General features: G+C 39.1%; 1 protein-coding gene and 1 non-coding gene across 4 annotated transcripts in view; one reads left to right on the forward strand and one right to left on the reverse strand.

Moving 5' to 3' along the window:
* LOC124232942 (sister chromatid cohesion protein PDS5 homolog A) overlaps positions 1 to 18,235 on the forward strand; it is a 163,440-nt gene extending 145,205 nt beyond the window's left edge. For all 3 annotated transcript variants that reach the window (XM_046649887.1, XM_046649889.1, XM_046649888.1), the window contains exons 32-33: positions 8,647 to 8,999; positions 15,563 to 18,235. In XM_046649887.1, coding sequence (XP_046505843.1) covers positions 8,647 to 8,999; positions 15,563 to 15,566 — 357 coding nt within the window. In that variant the 3' untranslated portion in view covers positions 15,567 to 18,235. The remainder of the gene's footprint in view (positions 1 to 8,646; positions 9,000 to 15,562) is intronic.
* A 6,222-nt stretch (positions 18,236 to 24,457) lies between these two features.
* On the reverse strand, positions 24,458 to 24,648 carry LOC124233001 (U2 spliceosomal RNA). Its single transcript, XR_006886951.1, has one exon. It is a non-coding gene; the product is annotated as a U2 spliceosomal RNA (small nuclear RNA).
* Positions 24,649 to 24,803: the final 155 nt, after the last annotated feature.

The following is a 24,803-nucleotide window of genomic DNA, read 5'->3' on the forward strand; positions in this document are numbered from 1 at the left end:
TTCGTAAGTGTGTAAATATCATGTGCATGATTTTTTTTTTTTTTAAGATTTTGTTTTTTTCCTTTTTCTCCCCAAAGTCCCCCGGTACATAGTTGTATATTCTTCATTGTGGGTCCTTCTAGTTGTGGCATGTGGGACACCACCTGAGCGTGGTTTGATGAGCAGTGCCATATCTGCGCCCAGGATTCAAACCAACGAAACACTGGGCCACCTGCAGCGGAGCACGTGAACTTAACCACTCGGCCACGGGACCAGCCCCATGTGTGCGTGATTTTTGATGCGGTCTTTTTTTGTTTGTTTTAAACAGCCTAATCTGTGTTCTTTTTTTCCTCTACAGTCTTATCATTTTCACGTGTTTATATACATAAATACTTGCTTTCCCCTTTTTTGCCACTACAAACAATGTTGCATTAAATATTCTTTATAGATTTTATTTCTATTGGCTAAGTTCCTAGTAGTGAGATTGCTGAGTCAGAGTAAATGTATTACAGATTGTAGATATTTCCGTACTGCTTTCTTGAAAAATTGGAACCCTTGACATCTCTACCAGCAGAGTATGTGAGTACCTTTTACTCTACATACCCAACAGCAACAGCTTTTATAGTTCTTTTGAAATTTTTCAGTATGAAGTATCAAAACTAATGCCCTACTATTGTTTTAATTTGCATTTCTCTAACTACCAGTATTTTTGTTAACCACTTGGATGTTCTCTTCTGAATTGCCAGTTCATATTTGCCTATTTTTAAATTATCTTTTTTTTTGGTCTAACTCAATTTCTGATGCCATCCTACTTTTATCTCTTGTTAACCTTCTTGCTCCCTTCTAATCCAGTCACCATATAGCAGCCAATTTGATCTTTTTAAAATGTAATTTGAATTATATTTGTCCTCTATTTATAGTCCTTCAATGACTTTCGTTAGCACTTAGAATAAAATCAAATTTCTTAACATATCCTATAAGGCATTCGTGATCTGGCCCATGCTGCTTCTCCTGCATTATCTTACACCAGTCGCCTGTCATTCCTTATGGCTCAAGTTCCTTAAATCTTTCAAGCTCTTTCCCTCTTCAGGTGCTTTATGCTGCCTCTTTCCTCTGTCTAGAATACTTCAGCTTTCATATGATGGGTTCTACTTTGATATTGTTTAAATAATTCTCCAAAAGAACCAATTAGAAATTGATGCTTCCTTTGATTTTTTCAGAATGCTCTGTTCTTTCGTCTCTTAACAGTTAGGGTAATTTGTATCTAAATGTTTATTTGCTCTTTTAAAAATTAGTCACCTACATACTAATCTGCATGAGGACAGGAACAATTTCAGTTTTGTTCCCAAATCTGTGCCTAGCAACCACTGTACCTAGTAGGCCTTCAGTCGAATGAATGATTCCTACTTCAGGTTTAATAGTACTTATTTGCTTTATTGACCCATCCTGTTTTCCCCAGAATCACCATCTTTCCCCAGGGTGACTTTGTATCTCTCTTCTCTGATCCGTTGTGTATTGTTTTACAGTTTAATTCTTGGTGGATCACCTTACTCTTGTTCCTTTATTATGTATTATCCATCCTCTTATAATGATTAACATTAAAGTAAACCTTAAAATGAAACACTGATTTGAAAAGTAGATTTTCTCACTTAAATTAATACTTTCATGAGTTTTTATTTAAGTAAATTTTCTTGAAACATGAAGATTTATAATTCTTTCCCTAGTCATTCTGAAAAGATTTTGAGGAAAATGGAAATTAATTAATTAATTAATTGAAAAGAGAAGTCTGTTTTTTTGAATGATGATAGTGGTCCTTTGTTTCCCTTTAACCAATTAAAATTTTATCAATGAAATATCATTCCTATCAAGTCACTTTTATTCTGAAAACTGTTATTCCTCCTGAAGTCCATTATGTCTGTTATAAATAGGATCTTATTACTTTGACTTTTTAGGTGACTTAATATGATTAATATATATGCTAAACTAGAAGGAGGAAAAAAGAAAATGTTCAGAAAAAACTGAAAAGTTAAGGACTAATGCAGTAAGAAGCGACAAAAGTAACAGTGAATGAGTGGAATGAGAAATTACCTTTGTGTTACAGAACTACCAAGATTATTATAGTTAAATGCATCATAGAGAAGGAACATAGCATATTGAATTATGAAAACAGGCTTCCCTTTTTTGAAAAGTGATAAATTTAAAGCCTAGCATCAATAAAAAGGACCTTTTCATTTAGAATGAGTGTGATAGCAAAAGCAAGTAGATTCTCTGTATTTTATATATACTGCCTGTGCTTTTTTTTTTTCCCCGATCTATCTTTTCCCTTTGTTTTTTTTCAGTTATTTTATTGAAGTTGTAATGGTTTATAACATTGTGTAATTTCAGGTATACGTTATTCAGTTATCAGTTTTTGTATAGAGTGCATCATGCTCACTGCCATTAGAGTAATTTTTATCCATCACCATAAATATGTGCGCCTTTACCTCTTTTGCCCAACCCCCAACATCCTTCCCCTCTGATAACCACTAATCCGTTGTCTTTATCCATGTGTTTGTTTATCTTCCACATATGCGTGAAATCATGCAGTGTTTGTCTTTCTCTGTCTGGCTTATTTGGCTTAACGTAATACCCTCATGGTCCATCCATGTTCTAAATGGGACAAATTTGTCCTTTCTTATGGCTGACTACTATTCCTGTGTGTGTGTGTACACACCACATCTTTTTTATTCATTCATTGGTCGATGGGGCACTTGGGTTGCTTCCACATCTTGGCTATTTTGAATAATGCTGCAATGAACATAGGGGTGCATAAATCTCTTAGAATTGTTGATTTCAAGTTCTTTGGATAAATACCCAGTAGTAGAATAGCTGGGTCATATGCTATTTCTATTTTTAGGTTTTTGAGAAATATCGATACTATTTTCCATAGTGGCTGCACCAGCTTGCATTCCCCCCAACAGTGTATGAGGGTTCCCTTTTCTCCACACCTCTCCAACATTTGTTATTTTTGTGTTAGTGATTATAACCATTCTAACAGGTGAAAGGTGATATCTAAGTGTAGTTTTGATTAGCATTTCCCTGATGATTAGTGATGTTGAACATCTTTTCATGTGCCTGTTGGCCATCTGTATATCTTCTTTGGAAAAATGTCTGTTCATATCCTCTGCCCATTTTTTGATCGGATTGTTTGTTTTTTTGTTGTTGAGTTGTATGAGTTCATTATATATTTTGGAAATTAACCCCTTATCAGATATATCATTTGAAAACTATTTTCTCCCAGTTGGTGGGTTGTCTTTTGGTTTTGTTCCTGGTTTCCATCACCTTGCAGGAGCTCTTTAGTCTGATGAAGTCCCATTTGTTTATTTCTTCTTTTGTTTCCCTTACCCGAGTAGATGTGGTATTCGAAAAGATGCTGCTAAGACCAATGTCAAAGAGTGTATTGCCTATGTTTTCTTCTAGGAATTTTATGGTTTCAGGTTTTCTACTTAAGTCGTTTAGCCATTTTGAGTTAATTTTTGTGTATGCCATAAGATAATAATCTGCTTGCGTTCTTTTGCATGTGGTTGTCCACTTTTCCCAACACCATTTATTGAAGAGACTTTCCTTTCTCCATTGTATGTTCTTGGCTCCTTTGTCAAAGATTAGCTGTCCATAGATGTGTGGTTTTATTTCTGGGCTTTTGATTCTGTTCATTGATCTGTGTGTCTGTTTTTGTACCAGTACCATGCTGTTTTTATTACTATAGCCTTGTAGTACATTCTGAAGTCAGGGATTGTGATGCCTCCAACTTTGTTCTTTTTTCTCAGGATTGCTTTAGCTATTCAGGGTCTTTTGTTGTTCCATATAAATTTCAGGATTATTTATTCTATTTCCATGAAGAACGTCATTGGGATTGTGATTGGGATTGCATTGAATCTGTAGATCGCTTTAGGAAATATGGACCTTCCAATCCATGTGCAAGAACTATCTTTCCATTTCTTTGTCATCTTTGATTTGTTTTAGTAACGTCTTATTGTTTTTATTGTATAGGTCTTTTACCTCCTTGGTTAAATTTATTCCTAGATATTTTATTTTTGTTACAATTGTAAATGGGATTGTATTCTTGAGTTCTCATTCTGTTAGTTCCTTGTTAGTGTATAGAAATGCAACTGATTTTTGTGAGTTGATTTTGTACCCTGCAACTTTGCTGTAGTTGATTATTTCTAATTGTTTTCTGATGGATTCTTTAGGGTTTTCTATACATAGGATCATGTCATTCACAAACAGGGAGAGTTTTACTTCTTCCTTTCCAATTTGGACACTTTTTATTTCTTTTGCTTGCTTAATTGCTCTGGCCAAAACCTCTAGTACTGTGTTGAATGGAGTGGTGAGAGTGGGCACCCATGTCTTCTTCCTGTTCTCACAGGGATGACTTTCAGTTTTTCCCCATGAGTGTGATGTTGGCTCTGGGTTTGTCATATATGGCCTCTATTATGTTGAGGTACTTTCCTTCTATACCCATTTTATTGATAGTTTTTTATAATAAATGGATGTTGGATTTTGTCAAATGCTTTTTCTGCATCTATTGAGATGATCATGTGATTTTTTTTTTTATTCCTCATTTTGTCAGTGTGGTGTATCACATTGATTGATTTGTGGATGTTGAACCATCCCTGTGTCCCTGGTATAAATCCTACTTGGTCAGTGTATGATCCGTTTAATGTATGTCTGTATTTGATTTGCCAATATTTTGTTGAGGACTTTTGCATCTCTGTTCATCAGTAATATTGGCCTGTAATTTTCCTTCTTTGCGTTGTCCTTGTCTGGCTTTTGGATCAGAGTGATGTTGGCCTCGTAAAATGTGTTAGGAAGTATTCTGTATTCTTCAGTTTTTTGGAATAGTTTGAGAAGGATAGGTATTAAATCTTCTTTGCATGTTTGGTGGAATACTCCAGAGAAGCCATCTGGTCCTGGACTTTTATTTTTTTGGGAGGTTTTTGATTACTGTTTCAATCTCTTTACTTGGGGTTGTTCTATTCAGATTGTGTATTTCTTCTTGATTCAGTTTTGGGAGGTTTTAAGAATCCAAAATTTCTCCATTTCTTCTAGATTGTCCAATTTGTTGGCATATAGTTTTTCATAGTATTATCTTGTAATCCTTTATATTTCTGTGGTATCTGTTGTAATTTCTCCTCTTTCATTTCTAATTTTATTTATATGAGCCTTGTCTCTCTTTTTCTCAGTGAGTCTGGGTATGGGTTAGTCAGTTTTGTTTATCTTCTCAAAGAACCATCTCTTAGTTTCATTGATCTAGAACTTTCTACTGCTTTTTTGGTCTCTATTTCATTTATTTCTGCTCTAATTTTTATTATTCCTCTCCTTCTGCTGACTTTGGGCTTTGTTTGTTGTTCTTCTAGTTCTGTTAGGTGTAGTTTAAGATTACTTATTTGACGTTTTCCTTGTTTGTTCAAGTGGGCCTATATTGCTATGAATTTCCCTCTTAGAACCATTTTGCTGTATCCCACATGAGTTGGTATGATGTATTTTTGTTTTCATTTGTCTCCAGGTATTTTTAAATTTCTCCTCTGATTTCTTCGTTGATCCAGTGGTTGTTCATAACATGTTGTTTAGTATCCACATATTTGTAACTTTCCTAGCTTTTTCTTGTAATTAATTTCTAGTTTCATAGCATTGTGATCAGAGAAGATGCTTGATATGATTTCAATCTTCTTAAATTTATTGAGGCTTGCCTTGTTCCCCAGTGTATGGTATATCTTTGAGAATGTTGCATGTGCACTTGAGAAGAAAGTATATTTTGCTGGTTTTGGTTGGAATGTTCTATATCTGTATCTATTAAGTCCCTCTGGTCTGGGTTTTCATTTAAGTCTACTATGTCTTATTAACTTTCTGTCTGGATGATTAAGTGGGGTGTTGAGGCCCCCTACTATTATTGTGTTGCTGTCAGTTTCTCCCTTTAGGTCCATTAATAGTTGCTTTATATACTTGGTGCTCCTGTGTTAGGCGCATATATATTCATAAGTGTTATGTCCTCTTGGTGGAGTGTCCCTTTTATCATTATATAGTGTCCCTCTTTGGCTCTCACTGCCTTTTTTGTCTTGAAGTCTGCTTTGTCTGATATGAATATGGCAACACCTGCTTTCTCTTGCTTGCCGTTTGCTTGGAGTATCATCTTCCATCCCTTCGCTCTGAGCCTGTGTTTGTCTTTAGAGCTGAAATGTGTTTCCTGGAGGCAGCATATTGTTGGGTCTTGTTTTTTAATCCATCCAGCCACTCTGTGTCTTTTGATTGGAGAATTAAATCCCTTTGCATTTAGAGTGATTAGTGATAGATGAGAGCTTAATACTGCCATTTTATCACTTGTTTTCTGGTTGTTCTGTATTTCCCTTCTTTCTCATCCCTTGTATTTCTGACTGCCATTTCAGGTTGGTGGTTTTCTGTGATGGTTTTCTCTTAATTTATGATTTGTGTCTCTGCTCTGATTTTTTGTTTAGTGGTTACCATGAGGTTTGTATAAAAGATCTCGTAGATGAACTAGTCCATTTTCTGATAGCCTCTTATCTCCATTATCCTAAGCAGGTTCCATCCCTTCCCTTTTCCCCTTCTGAGTTATAGTTGTCACAAATGATCCTGTTTTGTATTGTGAGTTTGTAATTAAAATGAAGTGTTTATAGTTATTTTTGGTGCTTTTCTTCCTTTTGGCTTTTATGTTTTTAACTGTTTGCTTACCTGTTCTCATGAAGAGCTTCACTTTTCTGATTTTGTCTATTTATCTCCTTGCTCAAGGCTTTGTAAACCTTTGCCTTTTTGTTTCAGGTGTGAGGGCATCCTTGATCATTTCTTGTAAGGAAGGTCTGGTGGTTATGAACTCCCTCAGCTTTTGTTTATCAGGGAAAGTTTTATTTCTCCATCATACCTGAAGGATAGTTTCGCTAGATAGAGTATTCTTGGCTGAAAATTTTTGTCTTTTAGTATTTTGTATATATTATTCCAATCTCTCCTAGCCTGTAATGTGTTTGCTGAGAAAGCCACTGAAAGCGTGATAGGGGTTCCTTTGTAGATTATTTTCTTCTGCCTTGCTGCCTTGATATTTTTTCTTTGTCATTGACTTTGCCAGTTTTACTGTTATATGCCTTGGAGACGTCTTTTTGTGTTGCTGTAATTAGGATTTCTGTTGGTTTCATTTACTTGTAAGTCCAGTTCCTTCCTCAGGTTTGGAAAGTTCTCAGCTATTATTTCTTTAACAAGCTCTCTGCTCCTTTCTCCCTCTTGTCTCCCTCTGTAATACCTATAATCCTTATGTTGCATTTCCTAGTTGAGTCCTATATTTCTTGAAGACTGTCTTCATTTTTTTTGTGTTAGTTCTCTCTCCTACTCTACCTGAAGCAGTTCTATGTATCTGTCCTCCATAACATCAGCTTTGTTTTTTTAAGTTTTCTAGATTGTTTTTTATCTGATTCATTGTGTTATTCATCTCCAGAATTTCTCTTTTTTTTTGTTTGAGTTTCAGTCTCTTTGGTGAAGAATTCCTTCTGCTCATTAATTTTTTTCATGAGTTCATTGAACTGTCTTTCTGATTTTCTTGTAACTCGTTGAGTTTCTTATGATAACTATTTTGAATTCTCTGTCATTTAGATTGTAAATTTCTGTGAGTTCAGGTTTGGTTTCTGGAGACTAGTCATTTTTCCTCCTGCTCTGGACTGTTAGTGTAGTTCTTCATGGTGTTTGATGAACTGATCCTTTGGTGGCACATAATGGTAGCATCAGGTCGCAGATTCCATTTGCTGCCACTGGGCTGGGAGGTCAGGAGCTGTGTTTTCTCAACCCACCACATCTGCTGGAAGTTGTGCCAATAGGGCTGTCCCCATTTGCCTGCTGGCCACAGCCGTTTAGCAGGCACAGGCACTCTGGTGCAGATCTGCTGCCTTGGCCAGGCACTAGCCGAGCTGGTGTGGTAGGTGGGTCAGGGGGTTGAGGGCTGCTTTCTTTCCTGCCCATGTGAGCCACTCTGTGCGCCTATGGGCAGTTTGCCTGGGCTGCTGCATTTGGTGGGGGCACCCACACGGTGGTTGAGCCACACCACTTGATGTGGAGCATTCCCACAGGCCTGGTTGACACTCTAAAAGTGAAAGCATTCACACAGAGGCCTGTCTGCTCCCCAGCCACCTCTTACAGTCACATGCCTGCTGCTGCGTGAGGACCCACAACCTAGATTGCTCCCCCTGGGGGAGGGGGAAGGGAAGAGGATCCACTCCCCTCCTTCCACTGCTCCCTGGGGATCAAGTACCCGCACTTTCAGATGTATAGTTGTGTGGATCTCTCAGACATCCTACTGTGCTTTGTAGGGATCCTCTGTTGGTCAGTGAATGTCCATTTGTTTGTAACTTAGTAGGGGAGAGACTAAGGAAACAGCTCACTCCACCATGATGCTGGTGTCACTCTCCCCACTGCTTGTGCATTTTAATAAGCATTTACGGGATGCATTATATGTGCCAAGCCCTATGGTAGGTACCATGCTCAGTTCCTACCCTCAAGGAGTATACATTGTTAATGGGATGTAAGCACTTAACTGGAAGCCCTGAAATGCCAATTCCTTTAAAATACTTTCAGACTACTTCCTACTAGTACACATCATTGATATTTAAGGATTTGTGTTTTATTCTCTTTCAGGAGATTAATTCTGATCAGGCTACCCAGGGCAACATCAGCAGTGACCGAGGAAAGAAAAGAACAGTAACAGCAGCTGGTACAGAGAATATCCAACAAAAAACAGATGAGAAAGTGGATGAATCAGGACCACCTGCCCCTTCAAAACCCAGGAGAGGACGTCGACCCAAGTCTGAATCTCAGGGCAATGCAACCAAAAATGATGATATAAATAAACCTCTTAGCAAGGGAAGAAAGAGAGCCGCGGTCAGTCAGGAAAGCCCTGGGGGTTTGGAAGCAGGTAATGCCAAAGCACCCAAACTGCAAGACATAGCCAAAAAGGCAGCACCAGCAGAGAGACAGATTGACCTACAAAGGTAATGTCCACTATTCTTTCTGAGCTTTGAACTTAGACATTTTATTTTATTCTTAGTATGTGCCAGTCACCCCTAAACAACCCAGGCTTTTGGGAGTGAAAACCGCCCTTGGTTTTCCTGAGTCGGTTTTAATGTCATTTGTGTTTATCTCATAACCTTCAGGACATGAATTTGAAGAGAGATCTCCTTTTTTTTCTTCGGTTAATTTTTAATTTAGGATATGGTGTTTTTATATTTCTATTTATTAGCAAGGACAATGTTATCTTTTGCTTGATGTTCTTCACATAGTTGCATAGAGTTTACTTAATATAAAGGATTGCCTTTTGGATACAAAGGTCGCCAAATGGAGAAGATAGAAGTCATGACACATGAACAAGTATACCCTGCTCTTTAATTCGTCTTGTTACATTAATTTTAATATAAGTCAACAACTGACCCCTCTCCCACCCTCCCCAGTGAAATAACCTCACAGCTGCTCATCTTTGATCATTCTCGGGCTGGGATTTCAGATATTCTGCACTATAACAGTGGTGCCCCAGTTGGAGATCTAGAAGTTGGCTCCTTCCAAACTTGACCAACAATTAGAACTTATCCCTACCCCCTTCTTTCCCCTCATGTACCTACACCTAACTCATCTCCCCCTGAGTTAGACTAGAAGCATCTGAGTTCCTTCTAGGAAAGAGCCAGCTTGGTCATCTCAGGATACCCCCACCACCCTGCTTCAGTATTTTTATAAAGAACAGTGTTGCTGAAGCATATGTGTTTGTAAGTCTATTTTTTAAATTACCATTTATGAAATTCTGAAGTTTGGGGCTGTTAAATTTTCTTATATTTTAAATGTCTCTGGGTACCTTTTACAACATCTCATGGCCCCAGATGCAGGTCCAATCCTGAGCTAAGTAATACTTTTCTCTCCTACTCATTTCGAGTTTTTTGGACTAATAAGTGTAGTAATGAAAGCCAATACTGGGGGCAAATATGCTCAGCCTCAGCCTCCTGTTCTTCATCAGTAAGACAGTGTGATAATACCTTCCTCAAGGGATTATTCTTAGAATTAAATGGATCAATAAATATAAAGCACTTAAAGTGCCTTGCACAGAATAAATGCTCAGTTTTTTGTTATACCATTGTTTTGAATTCTAGTTGCTTTACCCCTTAATAAATTTTTCAGTTATATAAAAGTTCAAAAGTTTCCTTAGATTGCCAGAATTTTCTAAAGGGTTTCTAGAATTCTATTCTAGCCACACCTTACCTCTTATTAGCTGTCGTTTTGACATCTAACCAAAATGTCCAGGTAGGTACTTGGACCCTGAAAATGTTTTCAGTAGCAACTAGATTTTTTGTCTGAATTAAGGCATTATAAAACTCATTGCTCTACTTTTAGCTACACCATATGCCCAAACATCATTAAATAAACAAAAATGGCATTGGACCTTCTTTAAAATCTTAAAATGTCTCTTTTAAGAGTGAAAAGTACTATAGAAGTCTTACGAGTGCCAATTAGTAGATCAGTGGGTGGCGTGGTATCCAAAATACAGAATTCTGTGATGGTTTTATATTCTCTGTGAAGTTAGATGGTTAAATTAGATGTTCATGATAACATTGTACTATATTGATTCATAGAATAGAACAGATCCAACTTCTGATTGAATGGTTGATTACTAGTTCATGATTAACAAAACATAGAAGTACATTCTCAAACTTTCTCCTAGGCTTCCTTGTGTCTTTTCCATTCTTTTCTAAAGCTAATATACGACTCTGCCCTTAAATTCTAGCATTGTGACTTAGTCTTGGAATCCTGATGAGAACTATTCAGCGAAACCTAACTTCCTCCAGAAACTCTGTGTTGTCCATCATGTCCTCTTGCATAGACTTGATGCATTGTAGGCACATCAGTATTGCTCCTTGTACTTTTCATTCATTCTTTTAACAAATCCTTAACTGATTAGTGCGCGAGGCATCTTGCTGGGTGTTGGCAATACAAAAGTATCCAAAATGGGGGCTATCCCAGTGGCATAGTGGTTAAGTTCACGTGCTCCACTTCAGCGGCCTGGGGTTCACAGGTTCAAATCCTGGTTGCAGGTCTAGCACCACTTCTCAAGCATCACTGTGGTGGCACCCCACGTAAATTGGAGGAAGACTGGCACAGATGTTAGGTCAGCAACAGTCTTCCTCACACACACACACACACACACACACACACACACACACAAAGTATCCAAAATGGATAGGTTCTTGCCCTCAAGGAGTATTCTTCCCCAGCTTGTCAACTCCAGAAGAGAGCAGAAAACTTTCACTTTAGGTTTGTTGACTGATACAGTAACAGAATAAGAATTATTTTTAAATTACTGTGTAAAACAGAATGGAATTCTGACATATGCTACAATATGGATGAACTTTAAGGAAATTTTTCTAAGTGAAATAAGCCAAACCCAAAATGGCAAATACAGTGTGATTCTACTTATATGTGAGACCCCTAGAGTAGTCAGATTCATAGAGACAGAAAATAGAATGGTGGCTGGCAGGGGGAGGAGGGAATAGATGTTAATGTTTAATGGGTACAGAGTTTCAGTTTTGGAAGATAAAATTGTTCTAGGGATGAGTGGTGGTGATTGCACAACAATGTGAAGGTACTTAATGCCGCTGAACTGTATACTTAAAAATGGTTAAAATGGTAAATTTTACATTATATATATTTTATTACAATTTTTGAAATTGCTACATGAGAATAGCTAACACTAATATAGTGCTTATGATGAGCCAGGCTCAATTCTGAGCTCTTTATTAACCTATTAAATCCTTAAAACGTGTATTTTTCCACTTACAAAAAAGAGGAAATCCAGGTATAGAGGGTCCATGTAGTTTTTGGTCCCTTTACTTATATAAATAGTGCAGTCAGGATTAAACCCTGGTGATGTCACTCCAGAGTTTGTAACCACCATGTTCTATTGTACTTTTAAGGTAAAATTAAGTCTTAGTTCTACAGGCACTTATATGCACAAAAAACCGGTATAACAGAGGATGCTTTGTAAATACTTACTTGCATATTTATAACTATTACCTAAAAAGCTAGTTTATTTAAAAGAATCACAGGTTAAACCAGACAACTGCAGTCATCTTTTTAACCTCTTTTAGAGTACATGCAAACAAAAGCCCCTGCATTTAGCTTCAGAGAGGAGAAAAACAAAAGAGAGATCAGATGTTCTTGAAAGTAGCAAACTTAGAGTAAATAAGGCACATGATGCTAAGAACATTGTTAGACTGTGGTGAAAATTCCGTAGAATGATGTGTGGAAGATACTTGGCATGCTGCTTGGCAAATGTATTAGTAGAAATAATAGTGATAATAGGGAAAGGTTGTTGAACATATATTTGCCTTGCCAACGATCATTATGAAGCAAGTATAACCTTGTTTTAGAAATAAGGAGATTAGACCTGAAAAGATTACCTTCTCAGGTCAGCTGGCCAGTGCTGTGCAGAGCGGGGCTTCGAATCTAGGTGCAGCCCTTGTTAACCACCTCCCTCTCTGCTCACAGTGGTAGCTGCATTTATGTTTCTCGTCTAACTTAAGCAGTATTTTGAAACATTTTTAAACTATGAACATTCAGAGCTCTATTATTTGTTTGCTTTTCTTCTTAATGTGTAAAAGGATGTTTTAATGTGTAGTTACCACCAAAAGATGGAATGGACAGGCACACTAATAATAAAGTTACTTGTTTGTCACTCAGCTGATATTTTTAACTATCCCTCAGTTTGAGGAGAAGACGTTGAATGTTCAAACCTCTGAAGGTGCCAGCTTTATTTTTATTTCACGTGGAACTGTAGCTTCCACCTCCTACAAGATCCTGAACAGACTTCTCATTAACTGCAAGTATTACCTGTGATTGTTTTGACCTCCCACCTGTATTTTCCGGAGACCTGGTGAGGCTTAAACACAAGTTAAAGCCACGTGATGGAACAATCCTGAATACAGAGCTAATATCACACTTTGAATCATCCTGTTAAGATTACCATTACAATTGCAATTAGCTAATTAGTAAAAGAAGAAATAGGGTTGCCAAACCTGAGAGCCATCAGACACCACATCTGTGAGCTAAGGATGAACCCAGGGTGATGGAATCAGTTCACTTACTGCCCTGACAACTTGAAGCATAGCCTAGGGGCCTTGCATCGTAGAGTCAGAGCTGAATTGCTACACTGACGTACTTTTAGAATTCCTCTTACTAGGTCCTCTTACTGACAACATTAGCGAAATAATAATTACATTTAGTATGATTGCTTCCTACATACTTTATTTACTAATTTAAGGATGGATACTTTATTCCACCAAAACATAGATAGTATGTACAAAAGTTTACTGACATTCGTTTTACTTCTTAATCTGGGAGTTGATGCTGAGTATTTTAACCTGTAAACTTAACTATAAAATTTTTAGATGCCACTGTATTTTTGCAGTAAATGTATTCCTTTGGCTATTTACTGTGTGTTATCCAATAAATGTTCCTGTTTATATTTTGAGCTGCATTTGGAATTGTTCCTTATTTTGAGAAAATTTCTTGAGTTCACCCTATACATTTATAAAAATCAGCTATTCATATACTAAGGTCAGGAAACAGTATCTAAACAACTGGACAATTAATGTTAGCTTTCTGAGTTTGGGTTAAAGGGTTGATCGTCATTTCAGTTGTTCAGTTCACGTTTTCCTTTCTGTTTTTGAGCTATTATCCAAGTGATAATTCCAAACATTTTGTATTGAAAATGTGTTTTTATAGGTCTGCTCATCCTTGAGTATATTTTGCTCATACTTAAGGTCAAATTCTTCCACGAAGAAGAGACTATCAAGAAACATCAGCAGAGAAACAGTCCTTAAACTTGGGATTTATTTAAATAAATTATTTATAGGATAAGAGACTATAGTTTTCCCATCTTTGGATTAATATGTTTTGCTTAGTAGTAGAGTGTTAAGAAACTTGAAATTTCTATTTTTTAAGCAAAGAATTTCCTGATTTCCTGTGTTCATTTGTATATTGAGAAAATTTCCTCACATCACATGGGTTCATATCTTAAAGTAGCCCCTGAGTGTGTATCCTCATATGTTAAACTACCATATATTAGTTTGATATGAATATTCTTTGAGTAACAAGTGAATTTTTATCAAAATAATATGAAATTTTTCAGAAGCCAAGTGCTCGGAAGTGATGGCGATTCACTTTGGGACATAGAGTCAAGTCCAGGAAACTCTCCCAGTGATCTGGATCGCTTAACAGTCTGGGAGAGCAGCCAGGAAGAGACTGAGGACTCAGAGCTAGTAAAGGGGAGCGTCCTGAAGGTGCAGCAGGGAGCTTGTAGAGGACTCTTTGATAGCATATGATTAAACTTGTTTTGTATATTATAACAAGTTAATTTAATTGTCTCTGTAAGAATCTTAATCTTTTTTTTTACCACTGTTATCTTTATAAAATGTATGTGTAGTGTTGGGGTTTGGGAATAGAAGTAAACAAGTCCCTTATCTTTCTCTCCCAAGTTTGGAATTGTTGAGAAGGAGACAGTCGTAATACTGATATGGCTGATTAAAAATGTGGAATGAGGAGCCGGCCCGGTGGCGCAGCAGTTAAGTTCCCATGTTCCGCTTCTCGGCGGCCCGGGATTCGCCGGTTCGGATCCCGGGTGCGGACGTGGCACTGCTTGGCAAAAGCCATGCTGTGGTAGGCGTCCCATGTATAAAGTAGAGGAAGATGGGCGTGGATGTTAGCTCAGGGCCAGTCTTCCTCAGCAAAAAGAGGAGGATTGGCAGTAGTTAGCCCAGGGCTAATCTTCCTTAAAAAAAAAAAAGTGGAATGACCTAGGCCCGGTGGCTGCTAATGCTTTGCCCCTAAATCGAACAACTGCAGGCCCACCAGAATGCACCTTTTGGGGGCAAAAGAGAACAAATCTAGAAGAAGCCAAGCACAGCATACTCACCTGACCCCACCCACCTCACCTATTAAAAGGTTCTTCCTCCTCCCAAAGAGGAGTAGGTAAGGGGAGAAGAGAAAGAGACGGACCTATCCCACTCCCTCATGCTTCCAGAGATCAGAGTTTCCCTCCCTACCAGGCAAATGGGGCCAGAGGGGATTCCTCCACTCTGAGCAGGATTAAGCTAAATTTTCCTCCTTGTTTTATAGTATACTAAAATGTATTTGTTTACCCAGTTCAGGAGTCAGAACTTATTTTGCTGCTTATAAACTTATTTTGCTGTAGTGTCCAGTAATTTTTCTTCTATAATATCATTTTAAAAGTAATAAAAATTACAGTTATTTCAAATAAGTAGCTTTTATTGTTGAAAGCAAATCAGGCATTGGGTAGCAGCACTTAATGGTTGAAAACAAAAACATCTTCATTAGTATTTTGTTTTTATCTAGTTTAAGGAAAGATTCCTTAAACCAAGCAAAGTCTCAAGTGAAAAATGAAAAAATGTATTTTCAGATTTTAGATAATAACTAGAGAAATGAAATAATTCTCGTTTGGCTTGTTTTCCTGTTTACATCTTCTCTAACTTTGCTTTCTTCCATTTCTATCCCCAAGGTAAAAAGAAAACTCGTTTGCAAAGGGAGAAAATGAAGGCCAAACAGAAGCAGGCTCCAGCTTCTGTAAAACTTGGATTCAAAATGTCCCTGAAGAGAAATGAAGTTAACTTCAGAACACACACTTTCTGCCTTGAAAACTGAAAGAAACCATTACTTTCTTTTCACATGACCACAAGTCTTTGATGGAAATGTACAGCAGAAACTCTTGAGAGGGGCTAAAAGCAACTCTATTCTACCCTTCCCCCCAGACTTTTCTTATGAAAAGTCAATAATTAAGCAAATTGCTTAACACTTGGTTCCAGTTCCTGCATATCTGGAGTTTAAAGGCATAATACACCATTAATTTCCATGCTGCAGTTTTTATTTTAAAGAAAGTAACAGGATGTCCTTACACTGACACTGAAAATTCATCAATTTTAGAGCCAGGAATTCCCGTTGTTACACAAGAAAAAAATAGAAGTCTACTGAATTAATTTTTTAGAAGAAAAAAGATCAGATTAAATATTTCTTTGTTTTTCCTTTTGGAAACTTTTATGTATAATTCTTTCTGCCTGCCTACTTTTCTGCAAAAATGAGATGTACAGATTTCAGTTCCCTGCTATGAAAAGTGATGTGGTGGCAATTTTATAAATGTTGCTTTCTGATTTTTATCAGAGTGAGAAAATAATTAAAATTATTATTGATTTCATATCACTTCATATTTTGATTTCCCCTCCATTTTAGTTTAATATAATTTGCAATAAATGTACATATTGTTGTTTGTTTCATAAAGCATATCACTTTAAAGTGGTTTTTACTCCTGTGATTATGTTGGGATATTTGGAATTTTAAAGGAGTAAAGACTGTCCAGCATTTGGTTTTATAATGTTTGTCACCAGATTTTTATTATTGATGTAAAAAAACAAAGGCAATTTTTTAAAATAGTTGGACTTTGGCAGCTTTGTAAGGAAAGTTGGAAGTGTTTAGGATTGCTATCAATTTCAGCATTGTGCTATTGGGAAATAAGTGTTTTGCTTTTGTCTGCCGATCTGGGCTCAGTTTTTATGTTTATTTTAGAAGACAACTGTTGCATCAATATATTGCTTCTTGGCATTGTTCAGCATAGGTAATGTGTGCACTTTTGTGTACACATGCTCATATTTAAGTTTTTGCATAAAATAAATGCTTCTAGATGTCATATGGTAGTCTTTTTTAATCTTTTTATCATATGTTGTGAATTTTTTTTATGTGAAAGGGCTAATGTCATTAAACAAAGAACATGATTACAGTCAACTCTCCATTATCTATATAAAATAGTGACTGTGCCTCAGGTTTTGAATTTTGCAGTAATCATAAACTTAAAATAATGAAGGCATACTGCAGGAGCTAATTCAGGAGGAACTTGAAATTTGTCCTTTCTCATGCTCAGAGTTATGGCCTGCCCCCATTCTCCATTGTAGGCTCTTTCCCAAAGCCCTAGCTGGGTGTTCTTACTCCGTTCCCACACACATGCCTAGCCTGGGTTAGAGGATGGAAACGACGCTTGCATTATAACTTGGTCTTCATAGGCTGTAGTCTACATGGGATGTACAAACAGTGAATGTGAGCTGTGACAAAAAAGGATGGTTATGTTAATGCGAAAATTTGCTGGTAGTAAATGTCACTTATGTTCTCATAGATAATCAAGAGTTGGCTGTATATTGACTGAGTGAAAGATGGGTAGTTCTTTTAAATATGCATATACACACATTTAGGTATCATGATGATTAGGGAACAATGGATACCAGTGACAGAAAACAGTATCTTTTGAAAGGGCAGAAACAGCCCTACTCTTCCTTATTGCCTCTTCCTAACCCTTTAGAAGGAAAGTATAAAAAAAACATTGCCTCCAACATGCTGAAGAAGAATATCTATGCATAAGCATCCGAGAAGTCCCTCAAAAGCAATCAGTGGGCACGTTCTATTTAGAAAGATTTTAAAGTTCCCTTAGCATCAGACAGCTTGGTTCTTAAGGCCACCAATTGGTCACCAATAAGCACACCTGTAGGGAACTTCTTTCTCTCTTAACTCCTTTTGATAATTACTCAGCACCACAGCTGAGAGATTACATAGTGTTCAGTCATATTCAACATAATGTAGCAGAACCATTTGCATCAGTTTATGGCTGCTGAGATTATTGCAGGAGAGGAGTTAGCTGAAAGGATCTGGTCCGCATACACATGTAACTGGCCCACTCATGATTTTATAACATGTCTGGCACTAAGGGAAGGGAGAATAGGATGATAGGAAAGATTGAGCTGATGTGGAGGGACTTGTTTAAGGGAAATTTGTCATTTTTCCTTTGAAAAAGGAAAAAGTAAAATCCCTTAGGAATTTGGTATTCGTATCTCAGAGAAATACAACACAAAGTGCAGACTTATATTTGAGAATTAATGTTAACCCTTTGTGTCTAGTTTGAAGCTTCTTGTATTTGTCTAAAACTACAAGCCAGAATTTTGTATCTCCTTTGATAAAAAGTGTGTATAATGTAAAGTAGTTTTGCATATTGTGCTGCACATGGGCTGAATTTTTAAAATTTTTTTAAAGACTTGAAGCAGAACCTTGTAATTTGTGTAAATGACAAGTGTAAAATCCTACCATAAAATGCTAAAAATATGCATTGTTTCAAATAAAACCAAGAAATGCAGCATTACATAGTAGTGTGGAGCCCTGAATATTCATGTACCCCTTGGTATGTCGCAAGCTGATAAAATGTCTGCATATTTTCTGTTTAATTTCTGGAGTCTGCATATCCTCATAGAAACCAAATGCCACCTTCAAACTTCCTGGCTACCTACTCTGATCTGGCTTACAGTGAGGGAGAACATAATCGATGATAAATTCTGATGGACATTTGGGAAACTGTAGAAGTTGCTTTTTAACCTAAAAACATAAAGGTGGCCTGTCACTTATACTTTCTGATACATCTGTTTATCGCAAATTTTGGACATGCATATTTAGTTTAAAAACTAATTATTGGAGAGCAAGCAGATTACATAAATGTATGTGGAATAAGAGGTGAACGGAAAGAAGCTGTCGCGCCTGGTTCTGTGTTTCACCCTCACTGGGGTTATCATTCCACATCTTGATACTTGTGTTGTCAAGACTTCTGTCTTCACTGTTCACAGGGATAAACTGTGAGTAGAAAGCACTGGAGACCAGCAAGTCTCCAGCAGTCCGACAACAGGCTTTGCAGCCTGCCTAGATAATAAGGATGGCCTTGCCTACAAGAAGTTAAAAGTTTGCTACAAGCCAGCAACAGTGTAGAACAATGGAAATGAGCACATAATCACACACCTCAGCCTGGAAACCAGAGCTCCAATTTTTCGTTCCTGTAAGAGTAATAACCTTCATTTATTTCATTTTGTGTCTTATTTCAAAGTCCAACAGAAACATACAAGGTCCCATTTCTAAATAACGTTTCTTTATCAACAGTGATTGCCAACTTAAGGCACTTTCCACCCCCTCATTCTCTGGTTACTCCTGTTCTCTAGAAAAGACAATGCATTCTGAGTAAAATCCATTCCTTTTAGGTAACAGTACTGTATCCGTTCTTCCAGAAGAAGCTTTGAAAGCAGTCAGCTGAAGATCGTTACACACCTAAGGAGCACCATAGTGCAAGGTCCAGATCGGTGAAAGCCAACAAGAATTTAAGGGAAGGGGGTAGCAATTTTCATTACACGTATTTACTTAATCTGTAGAAATTAGGCACAAGACCAGGGGCTGGCATTAAAAACACTACAGTGGGTGCCTTAGAGGGACTCACAATATAAAGCAAATAACACAGGCAGATGTGACTGTTCCAGGTGATACATTAAGTCTGGAATGCAGAACCCTGAGAGCTGCTGTAGAAGCAGGAAATCCATACCGTTTCTATAGAGAAGTACAATTCTGAGAGCTGTTAGGAGACGTAGGTCCATAAAGAAGTGATTGGGCTGAACACGCTGCTGTCTCGGGATGAGCTGGCCCTGATGCAGGCTGCAGCTCTCCAGTTGAGGGCCCCTGGGCAGAGGTGACCATAAAGGTGGATAAACTGGCTGGGAAAGGACCAGAGACTGCTGCTTCAGCAGTACAAACATGGCTTGAGCACTCCCCATGTGCAACGCATTGCTGTCTTCACAGACTGGAACACCTGGTCCTAGCCCCAAGCCTTGCTCATCCACCCTCCTGAGTGCACCCCCTTCCTAAGCACAAATTTAGGTGTGTGGATCATTCTTGCAGCTTTGGGCAAACTTTGTGTAACTCTAGGGACTCAGTGGGCTTCTCAAGCAACTTTTGGTAGAGACCCAGGCAGCGTCCCCTCGATGCACCCATTTTGGTTTTGTTCTGAGCCTTTTTGAGAAGAGATCCACCCTGGTGGCCACACACTCATGACCCCAAAAAACACTCCTGAAACCCTTTTTTTTAGGAGGATTTTGGCAGTTTTGCCATGTGCTTTCACCCGGCCTGTGATGGAAAGCATGTACCTTCCTAGAGAAAGTCAGCTGCAGAGACAGAAAAGAAACCTGCCCCTTTGCAGCCCACCTCAGGCTAAGAACTGAAAGGCAGGAGGCTGGTACCCCTAAAACTACCTTCGTTGTGGCCTTTTTACAGATGCCCTTTGAAATGTAGTCTGTAGGACAGGCCCAGGAGGCCAAGGTCTCTGCATTTATTGACCATTTGGCAGCTTGGCCTCCCCGTGGAAGCTTGTAATGATGGGCAGCAAGGCACGGCTCTCTTTAGAAGTCATGGCTCATGGGGATCAAAACTAGACAGATCCCCATTGCTTTCTCCGCACATACACACAGCTAGGATCTTTTATTGATCACAAGGCATCCCCCACACCATGTAGTCAAGCCAGTCCCAGTCTCCAAAGCTGACGCAGAGGAAAGCTTTCACAAAGATTTTGTAAACTCAAATATTACATCACCTCCAGTCTCCCACTAATTCCACCTTTTCATCACAATGGCAACAGAAACGGCAGCAAGGTGTTTGTTGTCCAAAGGTCTGATCTTCCTCAAGGCATGATGTCTACCTTACTGATAATGTTTTGAGGGTCAGAGCTACCCAGATACTACAGTTCCTATGGAATGATGAAGGAATTTACAAATATTCCATAACAATTTAGTGGAAAGAAAAAGAAAGCCGTTGTGCAAACACATGGCCTTCACTGCCATTTGGCTTTAGGGAGAACAGCGTTCTGAAAGTGGGAAGGAGAAGATTAGAAAGACTTCTGCTGAGTTCACTTCCATTCCAGTATCCCTGCTTATGATTAATATTTTTCAACAATAATAGTTGAAGAGAGAGGCCCAGAAGGGGCTGGCATTGCAACTAGATTCTTTGCCCTTAAGGAAGCTGAATCATGAGAGCACAGATTGCTCAGATGCAAGAGAAACATTTGCTCTGTAAATTCAGGCAGGGGCCCTAGAAGGCTTGGGTTGAGTATGTTCACAGCGTCAATCAAGTGGCAGCAACCAGGTGGTGATGGAAATGTGCCTCAAAATAATGCAGCGTCCAGGAGGCCAAACCTGGGTCTGTTGGAGAAAGGAGTTCCTTGGAGGTCTTACCATCCCTCCTGGATACTCAGAAGGGCGAGTGCCCCAAAGGAAGCCCATCAGGGAGCTCTATAGGCTGCGAAGGGAGTCCCACACTAGGAGCAAGCTTCGCACGCAGGCCTTCATTTGTGTTGGAACTGGTTGATTGTGTGGAGGAGACCAGAATATTTTCCTACTTAGGAATTCAAGTTAAGAGTTGCTTCCTTGGGGCAGGCCTGGTGGCGCAGCAGTTAAGTGTGCACATTCCACTTCAGCGGCCCAGGGTTTGCCGGTTTGGATCCTGGATGCAGACATAGCACCGCTTGGCAAGCCATGCTGTGGTAGGCGTCCCACATATAAAGTAGAGGAAGATGAGCACGGATGTGAGCTCAGGGCCAGTCTTCCTCAGCAAAAAGAGGAGGATTGGCAGCAGATGCTAGCTCAGGGCTAGTCTTCCTCCAAAAAAAAAAAAGAGTTGCTTCCTTGGACTTCATAAAGCTCAGCGCCACTGAGATGCTTTTCATTTTCCTCACTCCAGAGCCCTTGTTCCTCTCGTGGGGCAAGTGCAGTCAGGCTCCTTGGAAATGGTCACTCAGCATCTTTCCCATCCTAACCATCATACCAGAGAGTGCTGGTCCTTGATTGCCTAGTCTTTAGGCTCTGCCTTAACTATGAAGAAAGTGAGACACAGAAGAGGCTACTTCTTCTGCATAAAATCTAGTCCCCCACCCCACACCCAAAGCAAGTAAAAATGACTAACTTAACAAAAGCTTAGCACTTTACATGTACCAGCATCTTTCATCGTCACAATAACCCCATAAAGTAGCTCCTATGTTCATCACTATTTTATACACACCATGGAAGCGCAGAGAAGTTAAACAATAAACCTGAGTCTCCTCAGCAAGGATGGGGCCGTTGAGACCTCGGAGTTTAAACCCAGATGGTCTGACTGCACAGCTCAGTGCTTCCTGCTTAAGCTTTTCCACCAGGTTACTGAGAGGCCCAAACTTCTCTGGAACTTGGGGGTGAGTGAAATATGGGAGGAGAAATGAAGAATGAATACAAGACAGTGGGGACAGGTTGGGATGAGACCACCTATTGGATCCTGTGGCCTCAATGTATGCATTCAGCGAACAGTATGCTAAGGAAATCGAGATAAATGCGACTCCGTCAATTGGTGAATGGATAAACAAAATGTGATCTATCCAAATATATCAAACATATAAACAAAATGTGTATATACAATGGAATACTACTGAGCAATTAAAAGGAAGGAAATACTGGTCATGCTATAACATAGATGAGTCTTAGATACGTAACACTAAGTGAAAGAAGCCAGACACAAAGAACTACACATTGTACGTTTCCATTTATGTGAAATATCCAGAGAAGGCAAATCTGTAGAGACGGAAAGTAGGTTAGTGGTTGCCTGGGACCAGGGCTGAGAGCAGGGGTCAACTGTAAATGGGCTCACGGGATCTTATTGGAGTCATGGAAAGGTCCTAAAACTGCATTGTAGCAATGGTTGCACAACTCAGTAAATTCACTGAAAATCATTGAATTATACATTTAAAGGGGGTATATTTTATGGTATGTAAGTTATATCTCAATAAAGTTAAAGATAAATGAGACATCTTCCAAAAACATGTTTAACTATACAAAGCAAAGCAGCGTCTACCTAAATACCAGACTGTCAAATCCACCTGAGAGCAAAAGCATCATTTATGGTAACTGAGTTTACAGACAGAGCACCCTTCCCACTGGTAAGCTCCCCTCCTCACAGACTTACTTGCTGGCTCTCAGTCTGTTCTCAGCTAGGAGGGTATGGAAACAATTTTCTCCACCGTGGTTATGGTCACCATTCTGGTCTTATAACCAAAGACACCGAAGACTGTGTGTAAACCAGAGGCCCACATGTTCACAATGGGGGCTGATCAGTTCCTTCTCTGCTTGGGAAGTCTCTGCGGGAAGCTGAGTTCAAATGAGGTCTAGGAAGTGTAGACTCTGCGGGGAGAGTTGGCTGGGTCATCCTATCACCCTCCATTGGCTACAATGGCCTGCAGAATCCATCTCTATTCTGATAGACCTGGCACGGTGAGATCCTGGAAATCTTACAGGCCTTTCTACAATTCTGTTTTCTCACTTTAAAATAATAACTGCTCTGGAGATAGTTGGGAGGATCAAAGGAGGTAAAATATGGAAAGTACGTCACACAATGCTTGGCCCATAGTATAAGTGCTCCCCTGCTCACAACTGTTCTCGCTGCTCGAGCGGACTGGTAGCCCCAACTACTGCCAGAGTATCCTCGGGCAGCTACTGAAGACAGACGTAGAGACTTTTGCTCTTGCTGGTTGCGTCTGTTTTCCAGGCTCTGGGCCAACCACTCCACTTCTGTTAGTTAGTCTTTCTTGAGCCAGGGTATAAAGTTTCCACTTTCTGACATTCCCATACAGTTCCGCCCCAAAGAGGCCATATCTATGGTAAACTTCATCATTTTTTGGGCAGCAGTATACTGAACACCCTTTTTGTGTTTGGGGGGGTCCCCCTGTCCCACAGCTGCCATCTCATGAGGCAGAGCCCATTTCCCTCTGTAGAAGCAAAAAATGCTATGCATTCACTTTCCCAGGCTCCCTTGCAGCTAGGGCTCAGACATGTGACCTGGGCACTGTCAACCAAACGCCTACACCTACTTCAAGAGGCGGATTGTGACATCACTCCATCCTGGAAGTGGCAGGTGGCAGTGCCAACATCCAGCATTGATAGTATCGGTGCTGCAGCCTGGCTGGGGTGTCCTGGGCATTGGCAGTGGAAGCCGTATCTTCACAGGACCAGTTCTGGGATGTTATTTTTGGCGTTGCTTCTAGCTCTATAAGCTCTGAGCCCTCCCAGAGAGTCTGAGCTACTCCATACCCATTAATAAATTTCTTTTCTTCTTGAATTAGCTAGAGTTGATGTCTGACTAATAACTTGGTACCAGAAGTAGTTTCAGGCAGCAGACGCTCGGGGAAATGGAAGTAATCTGGATTAGCTCCCCGGCCTGGTTAGGACAGAAGGCAATGAAAATCCAGCAGGTGCTAAGGGATGGGACTTTAGCAGACCATGGACACAGTGGTGAAACAGTTCATCAGATTATCGCCTGCTATGGACTGAATTGTGTTTGACTTTGTGGGTTATCTGGCTTTTTTCTTGTTAGGGTAGGAACCACCCTCTTTACAGCTTTCTACATTCCAGGCAGAAGACAGAAGCCCCTAGATTCAAAATAATCAAAGAAATTGGACTTCAGTTACTTCAATTTTGTCATTTTATATGACAACTTGGACCCTTTTTGTTTGAATTTTTCTTTTTTTTTTTTATTTCCCCCGAGGGGGTGCACCGTTCCTGGAGGTACTGCAACACCAGGTCGATGTGCGCAGTGGACAGAGCAAGCTCCTATTGCATCTCCCTGCTCCAAAAATACATGTAATATATTGTCCTCGGATAGAGGACATATCAGATATTAAACTGATAAGAAGAGATACCACACTGGATCTTAGCCAAAAGGCCAAGAAGCGATGTTTGAAGTTTTTTCAATTGAAGTCGTTTGAATCAATCCTGAAAAGCAAAGACACTGTCAGTATTGCAATTTCTGGAATATATTGTGTTTTGGGACTTCTATGAAATTCTGACACACTTACCCTTATGTTTAAGACTTTTCCTTGGGGCCAGCCC

Source organism: Equus quagga, unplaced genomic scaffold (assembly GCF_021613505.1).
Source record: "Equus quagga isolate Etosha38 unplaced genomic scaffold, UCLA_HA_Equagga_1.0 146_RagTag, whole genome shotgun sequence".
NCBI classification, from domain to species: Eukaryota; Metazoa; Chordata; class Mammalia; order Perissodactyla; family Equidae; genus Equus; species Equus quagga.